The sequence below is a fragment of the Oculina patagonica genome, chromosome 1, assembly GCF_052425735.1.
Source record: "Oculina patagonica isolate OP01 chromosome 1, crgOcupat, whole genome shotgun sequence".
Taxonomy (NCBI): domain Eukaryota; kingdom Metazoa; phylum Cnidaria; class Anthozoa; order Scleractinia; family Oculinidae; genus Oculina; species Oculina patagonica.
The window spans coordinates 23,497,800-23,516,839 of record NC_135758.1 but is presented as its reverse complement, the minus strand read 5'-3'; the positions used below and the strand labels follow the sequence as shown (position 1 = coordinate 23,516,839).

The window sequence follows — 19,040 nt, the reverse complement described above, 5'->3', positions numbered from 1 at the left end:
CTACACTACACTACACTACACTACACTACACTACACTACACTACACTACACTACACTACACTACACTACACTACACTACACTACACTACACTACACTACACTACACTACACTACACTACACTACACTACACTACACTACACTACACTACACTACACTACACTACACTACACTACACTACACTACACTACACTACACTACACTACACTACACTACACTACACTACACTACACTACACTACACTACACTACACTACACTACACTACACTACACTACACTACAGAGCACACACAGCAAGCGTTTATATACAAACAATATTCTATCTGTTAAAGTAGGGAAAATAAACAGAGACCGCTGCACTTTCTTATGGAGGCCACTCGCTAACTGTAGTTGTTTTGTGAAACTGGCCCAAGGCTGCAATGCTTGATTGTAAGAAATATCATGAGAAACGTCTTTCAATCCATTCTGTTAAAATTGCGAATCAAATAGCCCCAAAAACCGGAGAACTTCTATTGTTGTTGTCAATTGGAAAGGTGTACGAGAGAAACGCGTAAAAGCATTCAAAGACAGGAGGATTGTTTAAGTTCTAAGGGCTGGCTTTTGTATTAATGTTATTTATTGTACAGAGTTCTTTTGTAAACGTTTATGGATATCGTTTGTGCATATTTGTATATAGCGTAGTGTGTTTTTTCATGTGATTCACTGGAATAAAAACACAAGAACCACAACGAACGTAAAACTGGATTCCAATCCCAAGGGAGGGGAGGATTGTCAAAAACCCTTATAAGTTTCTGGTTTTGTTGTAAGCCCGAGGAACTTTTTTGGGTTTATCTTTTTTCTGCCCCCGTTCGATCACCCCCCTCACAATAAATCCTCAGTCCCCCCCCTGGGATTCCAATCTTCAGCGCCTTGCTGGCAGGTATCCTTAACCTCATCTCAGCTAGCAGGGTGACCCTTTACAGTAACTCTTCATGCAACAACACAGCAAATATAGGATTTCTCGCGCGCTCATTGGTCGAGAGCTATCGTTGATGAGAGTAAAGACCATGAAAATAGCAAAATCCGGCAAGTTGTGAAATGTCAAATGGAACATTTGGGGCGAAAATTTCTAATACAATCTACGGTTTCAAGTAGAAAAGCTGCGATCTTCAGCGCGACTTCGCGCTGATTTTCTACCTAGTCGCCGGTAGATTTTCAATGTTATTGTTTAAAACAAATCGACCACATTTTTCCATGGTCTACACTCTTATTAAAAACTAGCAATGGTATATTGCAATTCCTGCGTTTTGATTGGTTAACAGGTAATGGTATATGAGTTCATATACCATTGACCACAAATATGGTAGCCAATACGCGTCAACGAAAACAGCTGGGGAGCTCAAACAAATATTGCAATTTTTTGGGCATTTTCAATGAAACAATTGTTCCACTCGCGCTTGCTGGATTAAATGAAACTCGGCGCCCGCCTTGTTGGCTATACATCTCATATCCAAAGCGCGCTCGTGGAATAATTGTTAAATAGACCATAGAAATAACGCCATAAAATGTCAAAAGGTTTGCAGTGAAGCCACTCGCGTCGTGGTTGCAGTTGAGTTTTGAACATTCAACGAACAACATGTTCATTACGTAACAGTAATAGAAGTCCTGTTAACAACTTTCACCAAAATATTGGTGAAACACTCTACCTGTCATTGTTGACCTCAGGAAAATGCAAACTAAAGCCGGGTTTACCTGTTTACACGGGCAATTTTTTTGTGACATATTTGATCGTGCAGATAACACAACAATTATTTGTTAGCAGTCCAAAGTTAAGTGCGCCAGTAATGACCTTGAACAGCAGAGATACGCGCGCGTAGTGTTTGGGAGAATGGGGTCCACATATGCTGACGCAATATTTGCCACAATTTATGTGACGAGTCGTCTACACGAGCAATTTCAGTATGTGACCACTTAAAAGCTAACTCGCCAGCTCTTCAACAGATATATTTGTCACATAAAAATTGACCAATTCTTTTATCTTCACGAGCAAATAAAAGATGTCATATAAAAATTGCTCGTGAAAACTCGCCTTAAATGTTAACTATATGCTTTCTAGATATTTAAAAGTTTCGTTTCATTCATTTAATAACCAACTGTTGTATAGCTGCTGATTATAGATGGAAAGATCAGTTTGTTTTAAAAAATTAAGGACTGCTAAGATATTTTTCTGATTAATATATCCCACTTGCCAAAATCGATAAGTGCAGAAGAGCCTTTTAAGGCTTTTAAGCCTTTTGAAGTTTTAAAAAGCTTTTACAAAAGTACTGTTTTTAGTCGTGTTAAAAAATAGCTTCAAAGAAGGTTATATTATATATATTGTTTCTTGTTATGAGTTACCGGTAATTTGTAAAGACCTAAAAACAACAAACTGAAGTTTACGGTGAATCTATATTCACAAAGTACCGGTTAATTTGTTTTTAATGTTTTATGCCTTTTGTTACTAAATTACTCGGACGGAACAAACACGTCAATTTGGGTATATTTTATTGCAGAAACCATTAAAGCTAAGGTACTGCAATATTTATCTGTTGGCGCTGCCTAAAAAGCACAACAAAAGCTCTAATTAACATCCTATCATTAAATGACTAACGTTAACTTCTCAGGCTAACTCGCTATAAGTAATTAATAAACGTACCACGCACGATTTTTAAAAGAAAGCATTGCTTGCCCACAATTCTGGATAAACCAACGTCCTTTCTTTAAACAAAAACAAACAAATTTAAAGATGTAGTTATAAGTAGAGACAATTCTTGTGCGATTAGTCTCGGAGACAAGTTAGTTAATTGGTCAAAAATCGCCGACGATATAGAAATAGCCCATTGAAGCCCATTTTAGTTAAAAAGGCGTCCATACCACAAGTCATTTGAGACAACAAAATACATTTCCAACAGAGTGCACGGCCAGGGACACCTTTCAAAAGTTTAGTCAGTTTCAAGAAAACAAAAAGCGCCATTTTACAAATGTACTATGCAGCAGTGAATGTGGAAATATCTTGCAGCCGAAAACGAGAAAAGTATGGCTACAAATGATTTCCAATCAACCATGAATTACTAATTGCATAAAAAGGTATTTCAAGAGTTAATTGCAATGACAAAAAGTGGGTTATGACGTGAAGCGGAGTGGATGTTTATTCTAGATGGTTTTTGTAGTGATTAAAATCGGCGTAGCTTTCCCTGTTACTTCCTAAAGCCGGTTTTTTAAAACAAGATTCAACCGTAAGGCAATGCATTTTTTGCCTCTAAGCCCCAACAAAATGATAAATCATTGTTCATCACGTAGCGGTTGTGAAATATGAGATGAATGAATGAAATAACTGAATGAAATACTTTATTATAGTTTCGAAAATGTTTGATTTATATCATATACTTTCATGCAACGTCAAACGTATCTACCATTTAGCCGGTCTATTCAAATTGATATTAGCCTGTTCCAGGCTGTTCCGGTCGGGGGCAGCGCAAGTTACGTAACGGCGAGGCGAAAAAAAAAATTATTCGTGTTATACGGAGTTGGTCGGAGAGAGACGGTGAAATAACTCTTTTTTTCGCTCTCTTACCACAAAACCCTCACCATTTTTTACACACTCCGTTCTTTATGCTACTCTCGTTAACGTTTTTAGCCCTGCTCCCCAACTTACCGAACGCCTGCATGGGACTAAAATCCGATCAAGCGTTCTAGAACGCCTGATCGCTGGATCGCCAGGGGCAGACTAACTTGATATTGCTTGAAAATGTCACCTAATGATGGTTTGTATTGACATAGAATGACTCAGCGAATGGATTGTTATTATTTCAATTAAATCTGTTTTCGGAAGAATCTTTTTTTAACACTGTTGACACAACCAATCAAAAGTTAGTCGATCCGTGTAGGCAGACCACGTGGTTTTGATTTTAAAAAAGTCTGCACAACTGCTAAATGTGGCAGATGTTTTGATATTTGTCAATTTAGTAATCGTGTAGTCAACGCAGACTTGAACCGTTGAGTAGTAACCAGGAACTGCAAAGACAGATTGAATTTTATTCCTCGTGTGAAACGTAAAACCCACGACCAAGCTGGGCCGTAAAACACCGGTAAGATTTTAGAAAACTCAAACCTTGCGCCTTAATAAGTGAAAAAGGTTTGCGTGCACTTTTCTTATTTTTTTGATTCAAGAAGAAATAAGCGCAATATTTTTTTTAGATGAGACCGTCCCAAAGGACGCTTGTGCTTAGTGAACTCAGTGAACGCGTACTGTTGTAAAATAAGCAAATCACCGTGAGCCGAAGATTAATTTGATAGAGCCTTGGCTAACGGAATATTTTCCACTATTTCAATATCAAAATGCAATGTTTTAACGCAGCTTGCTTTTCTTACATCTGATCAACCGATTTGACTTATCGAGTTTTACCTTAAATTTCATCGGTAAAATATTTTTCCGTATGTTTCAAGCACACGTTGCTAACTTATTTCACGATCAGAAAATAAGCGTCTACTGTATTTTTAAAATCCTGTGTGCGACAGATTGGATTTGTCCGCTCTTGCTAAAAGTCAAAAAAGTAAAAGACTAGAATTTCAAGAAACCAATAAATACACGTCTGAACTATAAATACAGTGTAAATATTGAAGTCTTTACGAACATTAGAAAGAAAGACTCAGCTAGATTGCAGTTTTTCGAATTCGTGCAAAAAAGCACTTCAAAGTAAATGTGCAATTACCCAAAATCTAGAGGAGAATTTTAAGGCTGAAATGTCACTGGCTAATTTAGAATTTTTGATATCAGTAATTAAGTGCGTTAATGTAATTTATGCTTCGGTGGGGTTTTTCCTGTTAGCGGTGATTCTATAAAAAACTGAAAATCACTTCTGTGAAAGGATATTTGATTTGATTCAATCAGTTCAGAGTTGATATTTTTTATACTTGGACTCAATTTTCAATTTCGGAATAACAAATCTGTACAGACTTCCGATCCTTTTAACGGCATAATGCATTTTAGTGTGACTTTCTTTAAATTTTAAAATTTTTATTCTAGCTTTTTTTCATTGGTATACTAGAAGTGTTTGGCTCTTAAATTAACTGTAGGTTGATGTCGCAGTTTTGTAACACCTGTCCTTAAAAGCATTGGATATGATGCATTCAGAGATCTTGTCAGCTCGCAAATGTAGACTAGATGGATTAAAGTCCTTTCAAATTTGGTTTTACCCTGCTTAGTGGCATTAAATTTTGAGCTATGACTGTTCGAACTAGATTTGGGCAAATAAATTGAATTGTTTCCGTTTGTATAATGAAAATGAAATAAAATCTTTTTCTGTAACTTCCTCATTAGGTTTGGCTATTGACAAACATTCTAGTATCTTCTGACAAAAGTCAATCCGTTGTCAAACAGCCAGGTGAAGTGAAAAACGAAAAATGACACATTGACTAGTTACTTCATTCTTGAAACAGCACTAAAAGAAATGTATTGCATTAGGTAAAGAGAATTTTGATATTGAATATAAGATAAAAAAGGTTTTAAATACTGCATACATACGATCTATCGCAGTTATCAAATGTTATCCTATACGCTGCCTGAGGCTGATCTAGAATGGCCTATTTTGTCTTTTGAAAAATATCATTAACAAGCCCCGTGATACGGAAGTTATTATTATTATTGTTATTTACTTTTTCTGCCGACAGTAATTCTCACTTTTTATTAATACCACAGTCTTTTCCAATGATCTTTACAATTAGCATTTCAAAGTCATGTTTAATGTAAGAACTCACTTGCATGGTCAATTAATCATTTTGTATCCACCAAAATAAATACACTTGTGTAATTGATTTTCGCACTCCTCGTGTTATATTAGCTTTTTATTTTAAAGTTCAATACTTGTTTTCTTTCACTTCAAAATATTTGTTCTTTTACCCTATTTTTCTAAGGCTCTAGTTCTCAGAATTTGGTGGTATATTAGACTCTGATCCCCTTGTTGTTGTTTTTTTTATTTTATTTTTTATTCTCATCCGGACCTGTTATTTTGAAAAGCGTTGATCCTGATTTTAAAAAAAAATCAGAAGAAATCATAATATGCTAATAAGTGTTGATAAGACTCGTTTCGTTTCGTGTTTTCGTACGCGATTCTTATCTTGACTTACTTTAGGTGCCAGAGGGTTGTTTCTCGTGATTTTTTTTTTTTGCGGCAAAGCCACTAAAGCGTAGCCTGCGAACGCAGACGCGATCGTGGCGAGCGTTCGTGTCGATCGTATCCGATCGTGTCTCGCTTTCGCGGGATCATCGCTTATCGTGAAAGAAAAAATAGAACCTCTGGCGCCCAGGGTGAACTTTGTTTCTAAACAAGAGTAGGGTTTCTATTATCGAAACTAAACAGCTATGACATTTAGAAACAGGTATTGATTTTAATGGTTGAGTATCGAGACAAACAGAAGCTGTGTGTTTTTTTTACGGTTCAAAATTTTAAAACTTATTAACCTTTTTCGATCGAAAAATCAATCTTCACAAAACAGCTGAATGCATAGGTCGGGACGTTCACAATATTTCAATTCCCACCTGCTGCTCTGGTTGCGCGGTGTGAATGCTGCTTAATTTGCTGTTGCATGATTATTGCCCATTCCTCTATTCATACACACAGCGAGGATATAAAAACTGAAGATCAAGTAATTTAGGCTAACGATCTTCGAGACAAAATTAGGATGCATTTAATTAAAGCGCGCTGCCTGTATTGACAAGTGTAAATACTAAATTAAACATCAACAGCTCTGTAAACCATTTGTCCTTTGAATTCATCGGCAACTGATCATGTCGGGGATTGAGTAAGTAAGACTAGACTTTGAAGCTTGAAGTGGCAGAAGAATGTTTTAGGCAAAGTTTGTCTCCCAAATCTAGAACACAGGTAACAACCCGATAACATGCTCATCAGAATGTTAGCAGTAGGGCATATTTCTATAATCTATAATTTTATACAGTTCAGATTTATCTCTTACTTAGAATTAGAAGTTCTTTCGATAATAAAGCCACGTACTTGGAACTTGTTATATTTATCTGTAATCACAGTATATTTAGAGACTATTGATATTAATACGAGCAAAGCTCGCTTGTTTGAAGTTTTGCGCGAGAGACGAGCCAGCGCGCAAGCTAATCCCCGCTACCGGCTCGTTCACTCTCTCGCGCGAAAGCCAACTCGAAATCCGGGCGCGAAAGCCAAACAGGAAAACCTACTTGCAGGCCTTTTTATTTGATGACCCTAGAACTTGCCAATTGTTTTATTACATTTTTTGACCTGCGTTTTACTGATTAGTTATGACCGTGCAGTGTCTCTTCATGCCTCTGACATTGTTGTGACTCAAAATCCTTTTTCCTCTCGCCAAAGTCTCCCAACCCTAGATAGTCTAGACGGTGAACCCACCGAAAAGTCTTTTGAATAAAAATATAAAATTCATAGCTTATTTTCAGCATTGCATTTAACCTGATGACAACTTTAAGATGTGTTTAATATTTTCTGTTTTTCCACTTGTGCTGCATACAGATAAAAGGCATGGACAACCAACTGCATCCCGAAAGTCAGCGTAGTGAGAATTCCAACACAACGCGCTTGGAAAACGATTTCACAAAACAAGCTCAGTGGAGTCCAATGGTAGTTTTTATAGCAGTGTTTCTCGCCATTTTGATTGGCCTTACCACTGCTGGGAATCTTGTGGTGTTTCGTCTTGTTTGGATTTGTCGACGGATGCAAATCCCGTCATTTTATTTCGTGGCGAGCATGTCATTTTCTGATTTCCTTATGGGTGTACTGGTCATGCCCATCAGTTTGGCATATCATGTTAACTTTCAAACCACAGGTAAAGATACTGTTTTTATTGTGATATTCTCGCACTACAATAACAGACAGAAACCTTCCACAGCACTTTTTGTACGGTTCGTTTATACGATCACAGGTTGCTTTCCAACATTTATATGACCTTATTTCAGATTGGTTCAAATGGTTTAAATAAATTATTCGCCAGTACACATGTAAATTTATTCACCTGGGTGGAGATAGACATGCACCGTCAAAATGAAGTGTATTGCTCTAAACTCGGCACGAGGACAAATAATAGGCTCCGATAAGTGACTGTGGATAGTGTCCCGTTCCATATTAACCATTAAATAAACTGGCGAGTCTACATATATTTCTAGCTTATTTTCTCTTGTCCAATGGGTAACTATTTCTTGTGAATACAACATACATTCGGGCCTTATATCGAGCCTCAAAGTTGTCATTGACCTACTAGAATGGTAACAAACTTCCTATCTTTTATTGCGGTTTATTTTATAGTTACTTGTTTATGAAGTCAGGAGATGAAGGAGATGATCATTCATTGTCACTGAAAAACCTTACGGATAGTCCGACTGGTCGCTCCTCTGGGAGGAGGCTCGTGTAGTTTTCAGGCAATTGAAGAAAGAAATTTTAACAAGCTTACCAACATTTTAGATTGCGGGTAATTTCGGGATAAAAGTATAGCTTACAGATTAACAAGAAAGAAGCTCACTCTAGTTTTTTTTTTCTCTATAGGCCGGTGGATTTTTGGTCATTTTACCTGCAACCTATGGCTTTTCTTTAATATCATTCTGTGCAGTGCCTCAATATACAACTTATGTGTGGTCAGCGGAGACAGGTACCTTGCTGTGACGTCACCGTTAAATTACTTGTCACGCATGAACGACAGCAGAATCAAACAAATCATCGGAGTGTCTTGGTTCTGCGCATTCGCACTGGCTATTTTTGTCACGTATGGCACAAACGCTTCCAAGGAAAACAGCGTCAATTGTTCGATATGGGGATTGCGCTACGAATTTTCAGTCGTTGTGCTTGTCGTGGGGTATATTTTACCGGTTCTTTTTCTTGTCTTTGTGAACGGCAAAATCTTCTTCATTGCTCGTGCCCATATGAACAGAATCCACGCACAAGAGATTTCCCTGGCTTCAGTTTCGGCGGTTACAGTGGATAGACCCAGCCAAGAAGGAACGAGGAAAACTAATCAGAGATCAAGACTAAAACGGGAGATAAAAATATTCAAAACATTTGTTATTGTAACATGTGCTTTCTTGTTGTCATGGACACCTTTTGTTGTTATTCTTTTGATCGATTCAATTTTGACAGTACCGACACTTGTCAGACATTCATCGATCATCCTTTTGTACTGCAACAGTGCTCTGAATCCATTCATATACAGCTTTTGTAATTCTGAATTCAGAAAAGCACTCACTGAAAGCTTCAGGTGTAAGTGATTTACATTAAATAGGAAGATTTGATGGTCACAGCAGCAGAGACGCCAGGGACAATGCCTTCAAAAAGATTACGCACAAGTTAGTACGTGCAGGATAATAGCGCAGTAGAACTCAAGGCGATTTCCTGTTAAAACGTAGAAGTACTGCAGCCTATCCCTTGTTTTGTTCAATTACCGTATTTTCTCGATTAAACGCCGGACCCCGATTAACGCCGGCCTCGTTACGCCGGGTCCATGCTAGTTTTAAATAACGCCGGGGCGTTTGTTCGATTCCCGACGTTTATTTGAGGTCAAGCTAACAAGTAATACATTCTGTTTGCCACAATCTTGTTGCAACATCTTTTCAATCCGTAATATGTACCTTTTGGTTCACCTGTCCGGACGATTTTCGAGGGAACGAAGAATCGTCCCGCCTTGAAACTGCCCCTTGGTCTCAAGATCTGTAAAAAAATCAATTGAATTGGCGAGTTGCAGTCCGTTAATAACGCCGGTCCCCGATTAACGCCGGCTTCAAATAAACGCCGGGTCCACCAAGCCAAGTTGAAAATAAACGCCGGGGGCGTTTAATTGAGAAAATACGGTACACAAAATGTACTGTTTTCTTGCATGAAGACAACAGATTTTAGTAGAATTATACTAGTGTTCTCATGCAAATGGTGCAATCTGATTGGCTGAGATATCGTAATATACATTATCAGCTATTATTGTGCAGTGGATGGAGGTTGTTTACAAAGTGGCGACGTTTCTTGTTTCTCCGGTTAAAGTGTCAGCAAGATCATTCTGAAATGAAATTACAGAATGCTAAAAGGAAAAATTTAAAAACAAAATTGTTGAATATACTGTGAGTGCGCGTACACAACTACAAGTTTCTAATCGCGCATGGCAATTCAGTCGGCGCGTGACCTCGCTAAAGCATGAAGTCTTATTTTATTACTACTTCGTATGTAGAGAAATAATTGAAAATCATTATTTCAAAGAAATTAAGTTAGAATTGTACTAAACCAATTAGATTATCAGCTCGAGATTTTCATAAGGTGATAGTTAATTCGCCCTCTGGCTTAATCATATATTACCTTTTAGTAGAAACTCAGCTGTGTTCTATTGGAAATCCGCAAATCTGATTGGTTTTCCCACTGTTTTCTATTCGCCGTGAACATCGCGTCCGGTGCTCTTTAAGCGGTATTTTCTTGATTTTTGTCTTCAAAGTGCACAATAATGTGGTTTTGGATTGCAATCCTTAAGAGTTTCTCTAACAATCTCTCCCCTCGTTTTCTATGGAAAATAGTCAACGGGCGCGCTCATAGAAAACTCGGGCTCGTAGTCTAATTGTTAAATAGAAATTGCACAGGCACAAGCAAAAAGAAACATTTTGCCTGTAGCGTTTAACATACCCAAGTTATTGCACAAGTAAAGAAAATTACGATATTTAGTACGAAGTCACCATGTTTGGTGGGCACTTATACGGCGGCCACTGAATTGTAAAAAAAGTAAGGAGGATTCTAACAGTTAGTTATCATCACCACTAAAAATTTGTAAACGGCATAAAAATATCCGTTTTCGTACAGACAATTCAGAAACACATTCATCCAGGACTTAGCAAATGTAAAAAAAATACCTTGTTAAAAATACCTTATTTCCTTATTTCCTATTTAGACGAAGCCCTGAATCGATACCAACATTTGCATAAAGATAAATGTTTTTTATTGTCTAGAATCGAATATGTGAATAGGTGAAAAGAATAAAGACATCAGATGGAAACCATCAACAGAAAAGTCTAAATAACTTCGTTAACTTTGCTTTACTAATTTTTAGCAGGCACCAGCCTTTTTCAGTGATTTCGAACACTGGTTTTAAAACCATTCCAGTGAACACCACTTGCGCGGTCTGAAGACGCACGTTTTGATCACGTGATTGTCCTGTTTTTGTTCTTTTGTTTCGGGCCGCGTTACATGACACTTGCAAAAGAAAAGGAATTGAATTGTGATATATACAAGTTTTTCAAGGAGCTATGTCACGAGATATTATATTAGCTATATTTACTTGTATTTAATAACTAAATTTGTATTTAATAAAATCACATTACGAATCGACTGTAATAATATTCTACTAAGATAGAAGAACTCTTAGGGCGCTCATCATTAGTCAAAACTGGCCTGCCAGACCGGGGGAGAACAGAATTGCGTTATTAGTCAAATCAGTCAATGCATAAATATTCTACACTGCTGTGCTGGATTTGTGGGAAAATCTGATGGAAAAGACCCATTGTACATTGCACTACCTGACAGGCTGACCAGTTCTGACTAATGGAAAGCCCCCTAAGAAATGATAATCATGACCCAACAAGAAACAAGTATGTTAGCAACGATAAAATTTTGAAAATCTTCGAAGAAACGCCATCCGCAACAAATCATCAAGCTTTGCGCGAGCTAGAATGATAACGACATCATTGCAATCTAAGCACGTCAACGATCTTTTTTTGCATTTTTATTCTTGTGCCATTTGTAAAAATTAACCAGGAACCTTCTAGGTTTCTTACATAAATTGTTTAGTTAAAATCATTTTGTCCGTTATTTAAATATTTCAGGAAAGTCAAATCATTATTTTCTTTTTTGCATGTTATTTAAGGAGAATTTTTTTCCAACATATGACACTCTCAATTTTGTAGGAGAGCCGTGTCAGACTGTTATTTATTCACGAATTGAATTTAGGCCTACTGTATTGGCCTAAGTGACCGAACATGAGTTAACTGTTTGTTAGTACGTGCTCTGAATTTCATATGGCGCTGGAAATTAATTAACGTTTTTGAAGCTATTCAGTTCAGTGTCGCGTTAATTAAAGGGACTGTGCCATGGATTTTAGGCATGAAAAATGAGCATCAAATCAGTCGGCGAAATACAAAAACATAACTTCTTAAAACAGTCAAGGAACATTTTTTAATAACACACCAAATACAAAAGAAGGTACGGATGGCCAAAAGCAACGAAGATTGAAACGGATTGCGATATGGGTTTTTGAAATGTTGTTGGGCTGAACAGTTTTTAAAGTTTATCTCGTTTGCTTGTAACTTTAAATTATAATGCCCAGGAGACAAATTTGTTTGAAATGATGGTTTTTTCATTTAGATCCAGAGAAGTAATTTCTTTTCAAAAAGTAATTTTCGTAGCGAGTTTTCGGCAAAACTAAATGAATAACCTTTACCCAGCCGTGACACAATCCCTTTAGGTTCAAGTAATCACCATGAAAACTAACTTTTCGAAAATTCGCGTTACTTTTATAGATTTTGTTCGCGTTATTAAAATTCCGCGGTGTAGTCTTATAATCAGGTAGATATTTTACCATTTTTATCTAAACTACAGTTATACAGTATAACAAGAACGTTTGGCTTTCATTTAGGAAATGGAGAATTTCGATTCCGTCACATTTAAAGTCATTGAATGACAATCGAACTTGACATGTCAACATCGCTTCTTAATTTGCATAACAGTAGGACCCGCTACATATTTAAATAAAAGCATTTTGATTAGTCATAAACACGATAAAATCGCAGTTTTTCATTTTTTCAAAATACCCATTCTGAATCGAAGCTTGAAAATGGAAACTTGGTTCTGGATTCTTGGCTGGTTTCTTTCCATTCTGACGATGACTGGAAATGGATTTGTTATCTTCATTGTAATCAGGAAACGACAGCTTCGCACCAAAACCAACGCTTTCGTCATTTCATTAGCAGTGGCTGATTTTTGTGTGGGGATGAGCGTAGTGCCCTCATGGTTCTTCTGCGTGATGGCGGGTGGGTGCAACTTGCAAAGTGTGTTTTACAAAGTGATGGCCTTCATAATGGATCTGTTCTTGTACGCATCCGCCGTGAACTTGTGCAGTTTAGTACTGGAACGCTACATTGCCGTTGTGAAGCCTTTAAAATACTTGACTTTTATGAAGCGCCGCCGTGTTATTCAAATGATTTTCATATCTTGGGCAATTTCAATTACTTTTACCGTGTTGGTAAGGTCACCCAGGTATATATTAGAAACATCTCGTGTCCCGTATATTGTCGGCTGGATTTATACAGTTCTTGAGTTATTCTCCTTTGTTATTGTAATCTTCTCCTTCACATCCATGTTGAGTGTTGTTTGCAAGCACAATCGATCTGCCCGCGCATTAGCCAAACAGTTACATTTTAATCACGGGGTTTTCTTTAAGACTCAAGAAAAATCTGCAGTTAAAATGATGGCTGTTGTTATATGCTTGTTTCTTGTGTGTTACGGAATTGCTTTGCGCTGTAACTTTGTGCTTATTTTTAGTGGTCACAAATCATGTAATGACGCTCTATATAAACTGCCTATTTTTGTTCTAAACTCAGCTGTAAACCCTTTAGCTTACGCTATCTTCAAGAGAGACATTAAGAAGGAGTTTAAAAGACTGATCTATTGTGTGACCTTAACAAAGTGTAAGTAATTAGCTACAGTATTTTCTTAAGGTAGCTAAACATTGAATTGAGCCAAGGTTTTCGAACGAATCCGGAATGGCCTTAAACCAGTCATAATTTTGCTTGAATTTGAGTCAGTAACACAACAAGCGTAGCATAAAATGTGAAAACAGTCCTTGTCTACAAGGAAAAAAATAATAAGAAAGGCAATAAAAAACAGGAAAGGATTAAAATGTTGCAAATTATATGAAAAGTCAGTCACGAAAAATGTAATAGAGGAAAATACGTTACTTAGAATGCAAAATAAAAATGGCGCGACAATGTTTTCGATATAGACAGACGATTCTATTTGTACACCTTAAAGGTGAACCCTCAGTGTTTCATTACGCATCCTTACTGCGCAGAATTTGACGCGTGATAAGCGCATGCACATAAACAAAATGGAGGTTTTTTTTCTATATGGCTTGGCCCGCAAGGGGGATAAATCGTCGTTTTACTCCTAAAAGCTTAAGGCCACGGTGACCTATATGTTTTATAACAAAATTTGGTAAACAATTTGTACTATTTTAGCCAGGCGATATTTAAAAAAATTCATCAAAGGAGAAAAAAGACACAGCTGAGGACGAAATTATGACTTTTTTTTTTTTTTAAAAAAAAGACTCAAGAACCGTCGTTTTGATTTTAGTGATTTTTTCCATAAGTTATATTTTACATTATTCCTTATGCTGGATACTTTCTACCCATTAAGTTTTTGTTTAAGTATTACTTTAAAAACTTTTTTCAGCTAACGCAAAATGCAATGTCGACTCAAGAACCGTCGTTTTGATTTTAGTGATTTTTTCCATAAGTTATATTTTACATTATTCCTTATGCTGGATACTTTCTACCCATTAAGTTTTTGTTTAAGTATTACTTTAAAAACTTTTTTCAGCTAACGCAAAATGCAATGTCGACAGATGAAATAACGCGCGATATTAGAACCAGAACAGGCATAAATGGGGTAAGATTGACCCATCATATCTTTTTTTGCGAGAACGGTGTCCAATCTTTTTTTTTTCATTTTTCAAAACAGTGCTTAGTAGAGGACATGCGTTGAAAATTTCAAAAAAAATATTTCGTCAACTCTTATTTCTGAGGAATTACCTTTAGTTATTCACACTTAGCAAGAAAGAAGTACATCCCTGACGCCTTAAAGCAGAAAACTTGATGTGAGAGTTTTGATCAAAGTTTAAGATGCTCGATCGTTTGCTGAGGAAGAAAAACTATGATGTGCAGTTTTTGGCTGATGAATAAAAAGTAAACACAGTGTGGTTTTTAGAATCGGCACATTTCGATTCCATAATACTGAAATTTGCCAACTACGACTTATATTAAAACTTTGGCAACGCGTTATTTGCCAAGGTTGTCTTTATGATGGCTATGGTTGGGCCATCACTACTTTATTGGTAAAACAGAAGCTAGGAGCACCAATAATAGCGTTATATTCCTCGGGGCAAAACGTCAGTCAGAATCTTTTATCGAGTGACAAATGTTTGCATAAAATAAATAATCTTTCCATAGTTATTTAAAATTAGCACGAGGAAAGTTTGTATATCAATAACGACATGACCGCCTCCTCGTTAAATATTTGTTATCATTATTTATTATCATTGGGGAGATCTCCTTACACTTTATATCCATGACACGAAAAATAAGAGACTTTCCAACTAAAAACATGACTATTTACATAACTATAATAACCACTCATTGTAGACAAACTTGTGCTGTCAGAGCGTTATTCAAGATTTGTATAATGTGACAAATGTTTCCGCTGTACTGATTATATTCCCATTGCTACAACTGTATTTAACCTTTAAGTAAGAAAAGTTTTGTTCCAATTGCAAGAGGGAGGTTTTGCCTACACTTTTGATTCATAAGTAGAAAAAAGCTACAGCATATCAAAAAGTAATCCATGACGGATATTGCTATTTTGCACAACAGTAGCAACTCAAACATAGTTAGATGTATTTGCATAAATGTACAAAATGAAGTTGATTTTTGTTGTAAAATGAAGCGCTGCATACGATTTTTTATGACCAGATGGTTTCAACAAATAGCCTTGATTGAAAAAATGGCACTATTTCTTGAATTTTAAATACACGAGTTTGGTAATAAACAACACCGTAAAAACTTAACTGGAACATGGAAGCCTGGTTTTGGATTCTTGGCTCGTTTTCTTGTTTGCAGAAGACGGCTGCGGTTTCGCACCAAAACGAATGCGTTCGTCGTATCTTTAAGCAGCAGTAGCTGATTTCTGTGTGGGGATGAGTGCAGTTCCTTTGCACTGAGTTCTTCTGCGATATGTCAGGTGGGTGCAGCTCGCAAGGCATGCTAGCTGACGGTGTTGATTGGATACGGTGGCTGTTCGTGTACGCATCCATGGCAAATTTGTGCAGTTTAGTACTACTGGATCACTACATGGCCACTTTGAAACCTTTAAAGTACTTGTCTTTTATGTCTTTTATGAAGCGCCGTCGCGTCATTCAAATGATTTCTTTATCTTGGGCAATCCCAGTTACTTTTTTGTTGTGTTTGTGTCATCACTCTGGCTTAGTCTCAAAAAAGCCTATTACAAATACCGCTTCTGGTTGGGTGTGTATGTTTTTTGAGTTACTGTTGTTTGTTGTCATAATCTTCTGCTTTGCATCTATGTTGCTTGGAAGCTTGGCCAATCTACCCTCACCCTTGTAAAACAGCTTTGTTTTGACCATGCAGCACGTTTTGCATAAAACTCAGGAGAAGGCGCGCACTAAAAATGATAGCAATTGTTATTGGTTTATTTCTTGTGAGTTACGGAATTGCTTAGTGTTGTAGCTTTTTGTATATTCCTTAGTGATAACACACTATGTAATGATAACCAATTCAAAGTGCTTTTTCTGGTTTCAAACTCCGCTATAAATCTTTAAGTTCTGACCAAACGGAAAGGCAAGTGGACGCAAGTTTTCAACTTGCGTTAACTTGCGTTTCCGTTTGGCCAGGACTTGTATGCACTTGCATTGACTTGCGATGACTTGCGTTCACTTTGGTCGATATCAAATTTGCACACAAATCGTTTTTCACCGTTTGGCAACCCAACCCAAGTCAAAGCAAGTCTTGTTGTTCTTGGTCTTGTTGTTTACTTGAGCTACTGAATTGCAGTGCGCGCAGAAGCATTAAAATGGCTTTACGAGCTTGCAACCACTTGCGACTACTTGCGCCTCCGTTTGGCCGGGGCTTTAGAATGTGCTGTATTCAAGAGAAACATTAAGAAGAAGGTAAAAAGACACAGTCCTTTTGCTCGCGCGCTTGATTGACAACAGTTGAAACTGAATCTGATTGGCTAATTACGGCGCGCGCATCTTATCCTCCTTTGTTACGTCACAATGAAAAACACTTCATTCGTCAAAAGAAAAGCGCGTCTTGTTAGCCGTATTTTTTGAAGCGCTTAATTTTGTTAGAAAACAGTGAGAAAATCATAAAGCAAACGCTTAAAATGGGTCTAGCTTGGAGCGCATATAAATCGAAGAGAAAAGTGAAAAAAGATTACAAAAGGTAAGTGAATATTTATGAGATTCGAGCAAGTTTTTTGGGTTCGAACAAGGAAAGCGGTTTCAAACTTTTTCACAGGAATTCTATTAAAGTGCAATTGACTTCATGATGATAAGTAATCGTGTCGTAACATATTGATTTCATTTCCGAATTTTACTTTTTTCATGCAAAAAAGTATCTACCTCATTTTTTTTTTTGCATTTTGTTTTGTAATCCCTGCCCCACCTCGTTTTCGTGCGCATAGAACTATTGTTTGGTAAAAACGTATTCAGATTTCGTCGCTTGATGGAATGACTCTTTTTTATCAAACAGAAAGCTAAGAAAGCAATTAAAAGAAGCAGAGGAATGCCTTGCTCGTCTCCAGGAACAACTGCAGCTTGAAAATGAGTAAGTTTATTTATAGTGCGCTCAGCATAAGGAAATTCAAGCGGGCATTTGTAATTTCATAAACGGACAGAGTCGTGATCTTTCTATTTCTTCTTTTTATCAGAAGAACCGTAATATGATCTTTTTGCAAGAGGCGAACGATTCTTTTAGCTGGTGGGCGCCAGTGGAGCTTAATCACTATTACTTTGGCCCAGATCAGACAAATAAATAACTAGACAACTCTAGGGTGATGGGCGCCTGGTCGCTCTTGACCCTAATTTCTAATTAGCTTAGATGATGGTCTCCTTGCCAACAACATCAATCTTTAATGCACTCTTGCTTTACGGAAAAACCATAGGGGCAACTGTATTGTTAAGTAGTTTAATACAACTTTACTTTAATTCTTCTCACTTTTCTATAGATTGCTCGATCAATGTCAAAGTCACTCCTCCGATGACTCAATGTCTGACACCGAGACAGCCCATGTAGATTGTACAGCGACTAACATGGAGGAAGAGGTTCAAGCTTTGGAGCGAAAGCTTTTCCTTGAGGGAATTGCAGTTAATGTAACAGAGGAGAGATGTTACTTTCTGGACAGAAACTTCAGGTAAGCTTAGCGTATATTTCTTTTCATATATTTCCGACAGGGGAAGCGAAAAAAAAAAACCCAGAGAACAAAATGATGGCCGTGCGCTGCTCGCGGGAAAGTGGGGAGCTCTTGTAATCTGGCCAGGTTAATGTAAATATCAACCGACTTCAGTTATAACCGATCAAATAGGGAAATTTTGACCTACCTGTCCAGGAAAATTGCAATTTGAATAGAAGAAAAAAGTCAGGAGTTGAATCAGCTTGAAAGCAACCCTTTACGCAAAAGTTCCGTTGACCCGTTGCGCAGGTTAAAAGACCTGATGCCATGCTCTACAGTTCTACGACACGACCGGGCTGCAAGGTACGATTAGGTATGATTGCCTAATCTTCTAACGTTGTTTTTTGTTTTTACAGACTTCTTCAAAACAACGAGATCAGCCTTCAAAGGCAGAGATCAGTTTGTGAAATGGACCTGGCAGCGTTAAAACTAAAACAGGAGGCTTGTCAGTTCGGTCAGTTTCTAAAAGCAAATCCAGTGGAAGAATGGACTGTCTGCTCGCTCCCCAATCTTTACTTCACAGAGTTGTAACTTTTAAGAACTTTATAAAGTATCGTGAACTTGCTTGTAAAAACAAAGAAAATGTATTACCTGTACAGCTTAAGAAAGTTTCAATGAAAAAAAAAAAAGTTAGTTTTGTTGTAAAGGATTGTGATATATAATTGTAAATAACATTTTATTAAATAATTATGTTTAATAGTACGAGTCTTGTAGAGCTTTTCTTGTGTCTCAGTAAATAAAGTGGTACTTGTGAAGGTTTAGGGTCT

General features: G+C 37.1%; 3 protein-coding genes across 3 annotated transcripts; all 3 read left to right on the top strand.

The window, feature by feature from the left end:
- The first annotated feature begins 4,011 nt into the window (after positions 1 to 4,011).
- On the top strand, positions 4,012 to 9,440 carry LOC144649274 (5-hydroxytryptamine receptor 1B-like). The gene is made up of 3 exons (XM_078508750.1): positions 4,012 to 4,104; positions 7,531 to 7,843; positions 8,557 to 9,440. Exons 2-3 carry the CDS (start codon positions 7,540 to 7,542, stop codon positions 9,270 to 9,272), a joined length of 1,020 nt encoding a protein of 339 aa, XP_078364876.1. The 5' UTR covers positions 4,012 to 4,104; positions 7,531 to 7,539; the 3' UTR covers positions 9,273 to 9,440.
- Positions 9,441 to 12,854: 3,414 nt separating this feature from the next.
- LOC144649267 (histamine H2 receptor-like) lies at positions 12,855 to 14,051 on the top strand. The gene has a single exon (XM_078508740.1). It carries the CDS (start codon positions 12,863 to 12,865, stop codon positions 13,721 to 13,723), a length of 861 nt encoding a protein of 286 aa, XP_078364866.1. The 5' UTR covers positions 12,855 to 12,862; the 3' UTR covers positions 13,724 to 14,051.
- A 3,053-nt stretch (positions 14,052 to 17,104) lies between these two features.
- LOC144661702 (uncharacterized) lies at positions 17,105 to 18,951 on the top strand. Its single transcript, XM_078522514.1, has 4 exons — positions 17,105 to 17,264; positions 17,574 to 17,648; positions 18,049 to 18,234; positions 18,630 to 18,951. Exons 1-4 carry the CDS (start codon positions 17,206 to 17,208, stop codon positions 18,802 to 18,804), a joined length of 495 nt encoding a protein of 164 aa, XP_078378640.1. The 5' UTR covers positions 17,105 to 17,205; the 3' UTR covers positions 18,805 to 18,951.
- Positions 18,952 to 19,040: the final 89 nt, after the last annotated feature.

Coding starts and splice junctions, on each gene's coding strand:
- LOC144661702 (XM_078522514.1), top strand. CDS start 17,206: ATGGGTCTAGCTTGGAGCGCATATAAATCGAAGAGAAAAGTGAAAAAA. Junction 17,265..17,573: donor GTGAAAAAAGATTACAAAAG/GTAAGTGAATAT, acceptor TTTATCAAACAG/AAAGCTAAGAAAGCAATTAA. Junction 17,649..18,048: donor CAACTGCAGCTTGAAAATGA/GTAAGTTTATTT, acceptor ACTTTTCTATAG/ATTGCTCGATCAATGTCAAA.
- LOC144649267 (XM_078508740.1), top strand. CDS start 12,863: ATGGAAACTTGGTTCTGGATTCTTGGCTGGTTTCTTTCCATTCTGACG.
- LOC144649274 (XM_078508750.1), top strand. CDS start 7,540: ATGGACAACCAACTGCATCCCGAAAGTCAGCGTAGTGAGAATTCCAAC. Junction 7,844..8,556: donor TGTTAACTTTCAAACCACAG/GTAAAGATACTG, acceptor TTTTCTCTATAG/GCCGGTGGATTTTTGGTCAT.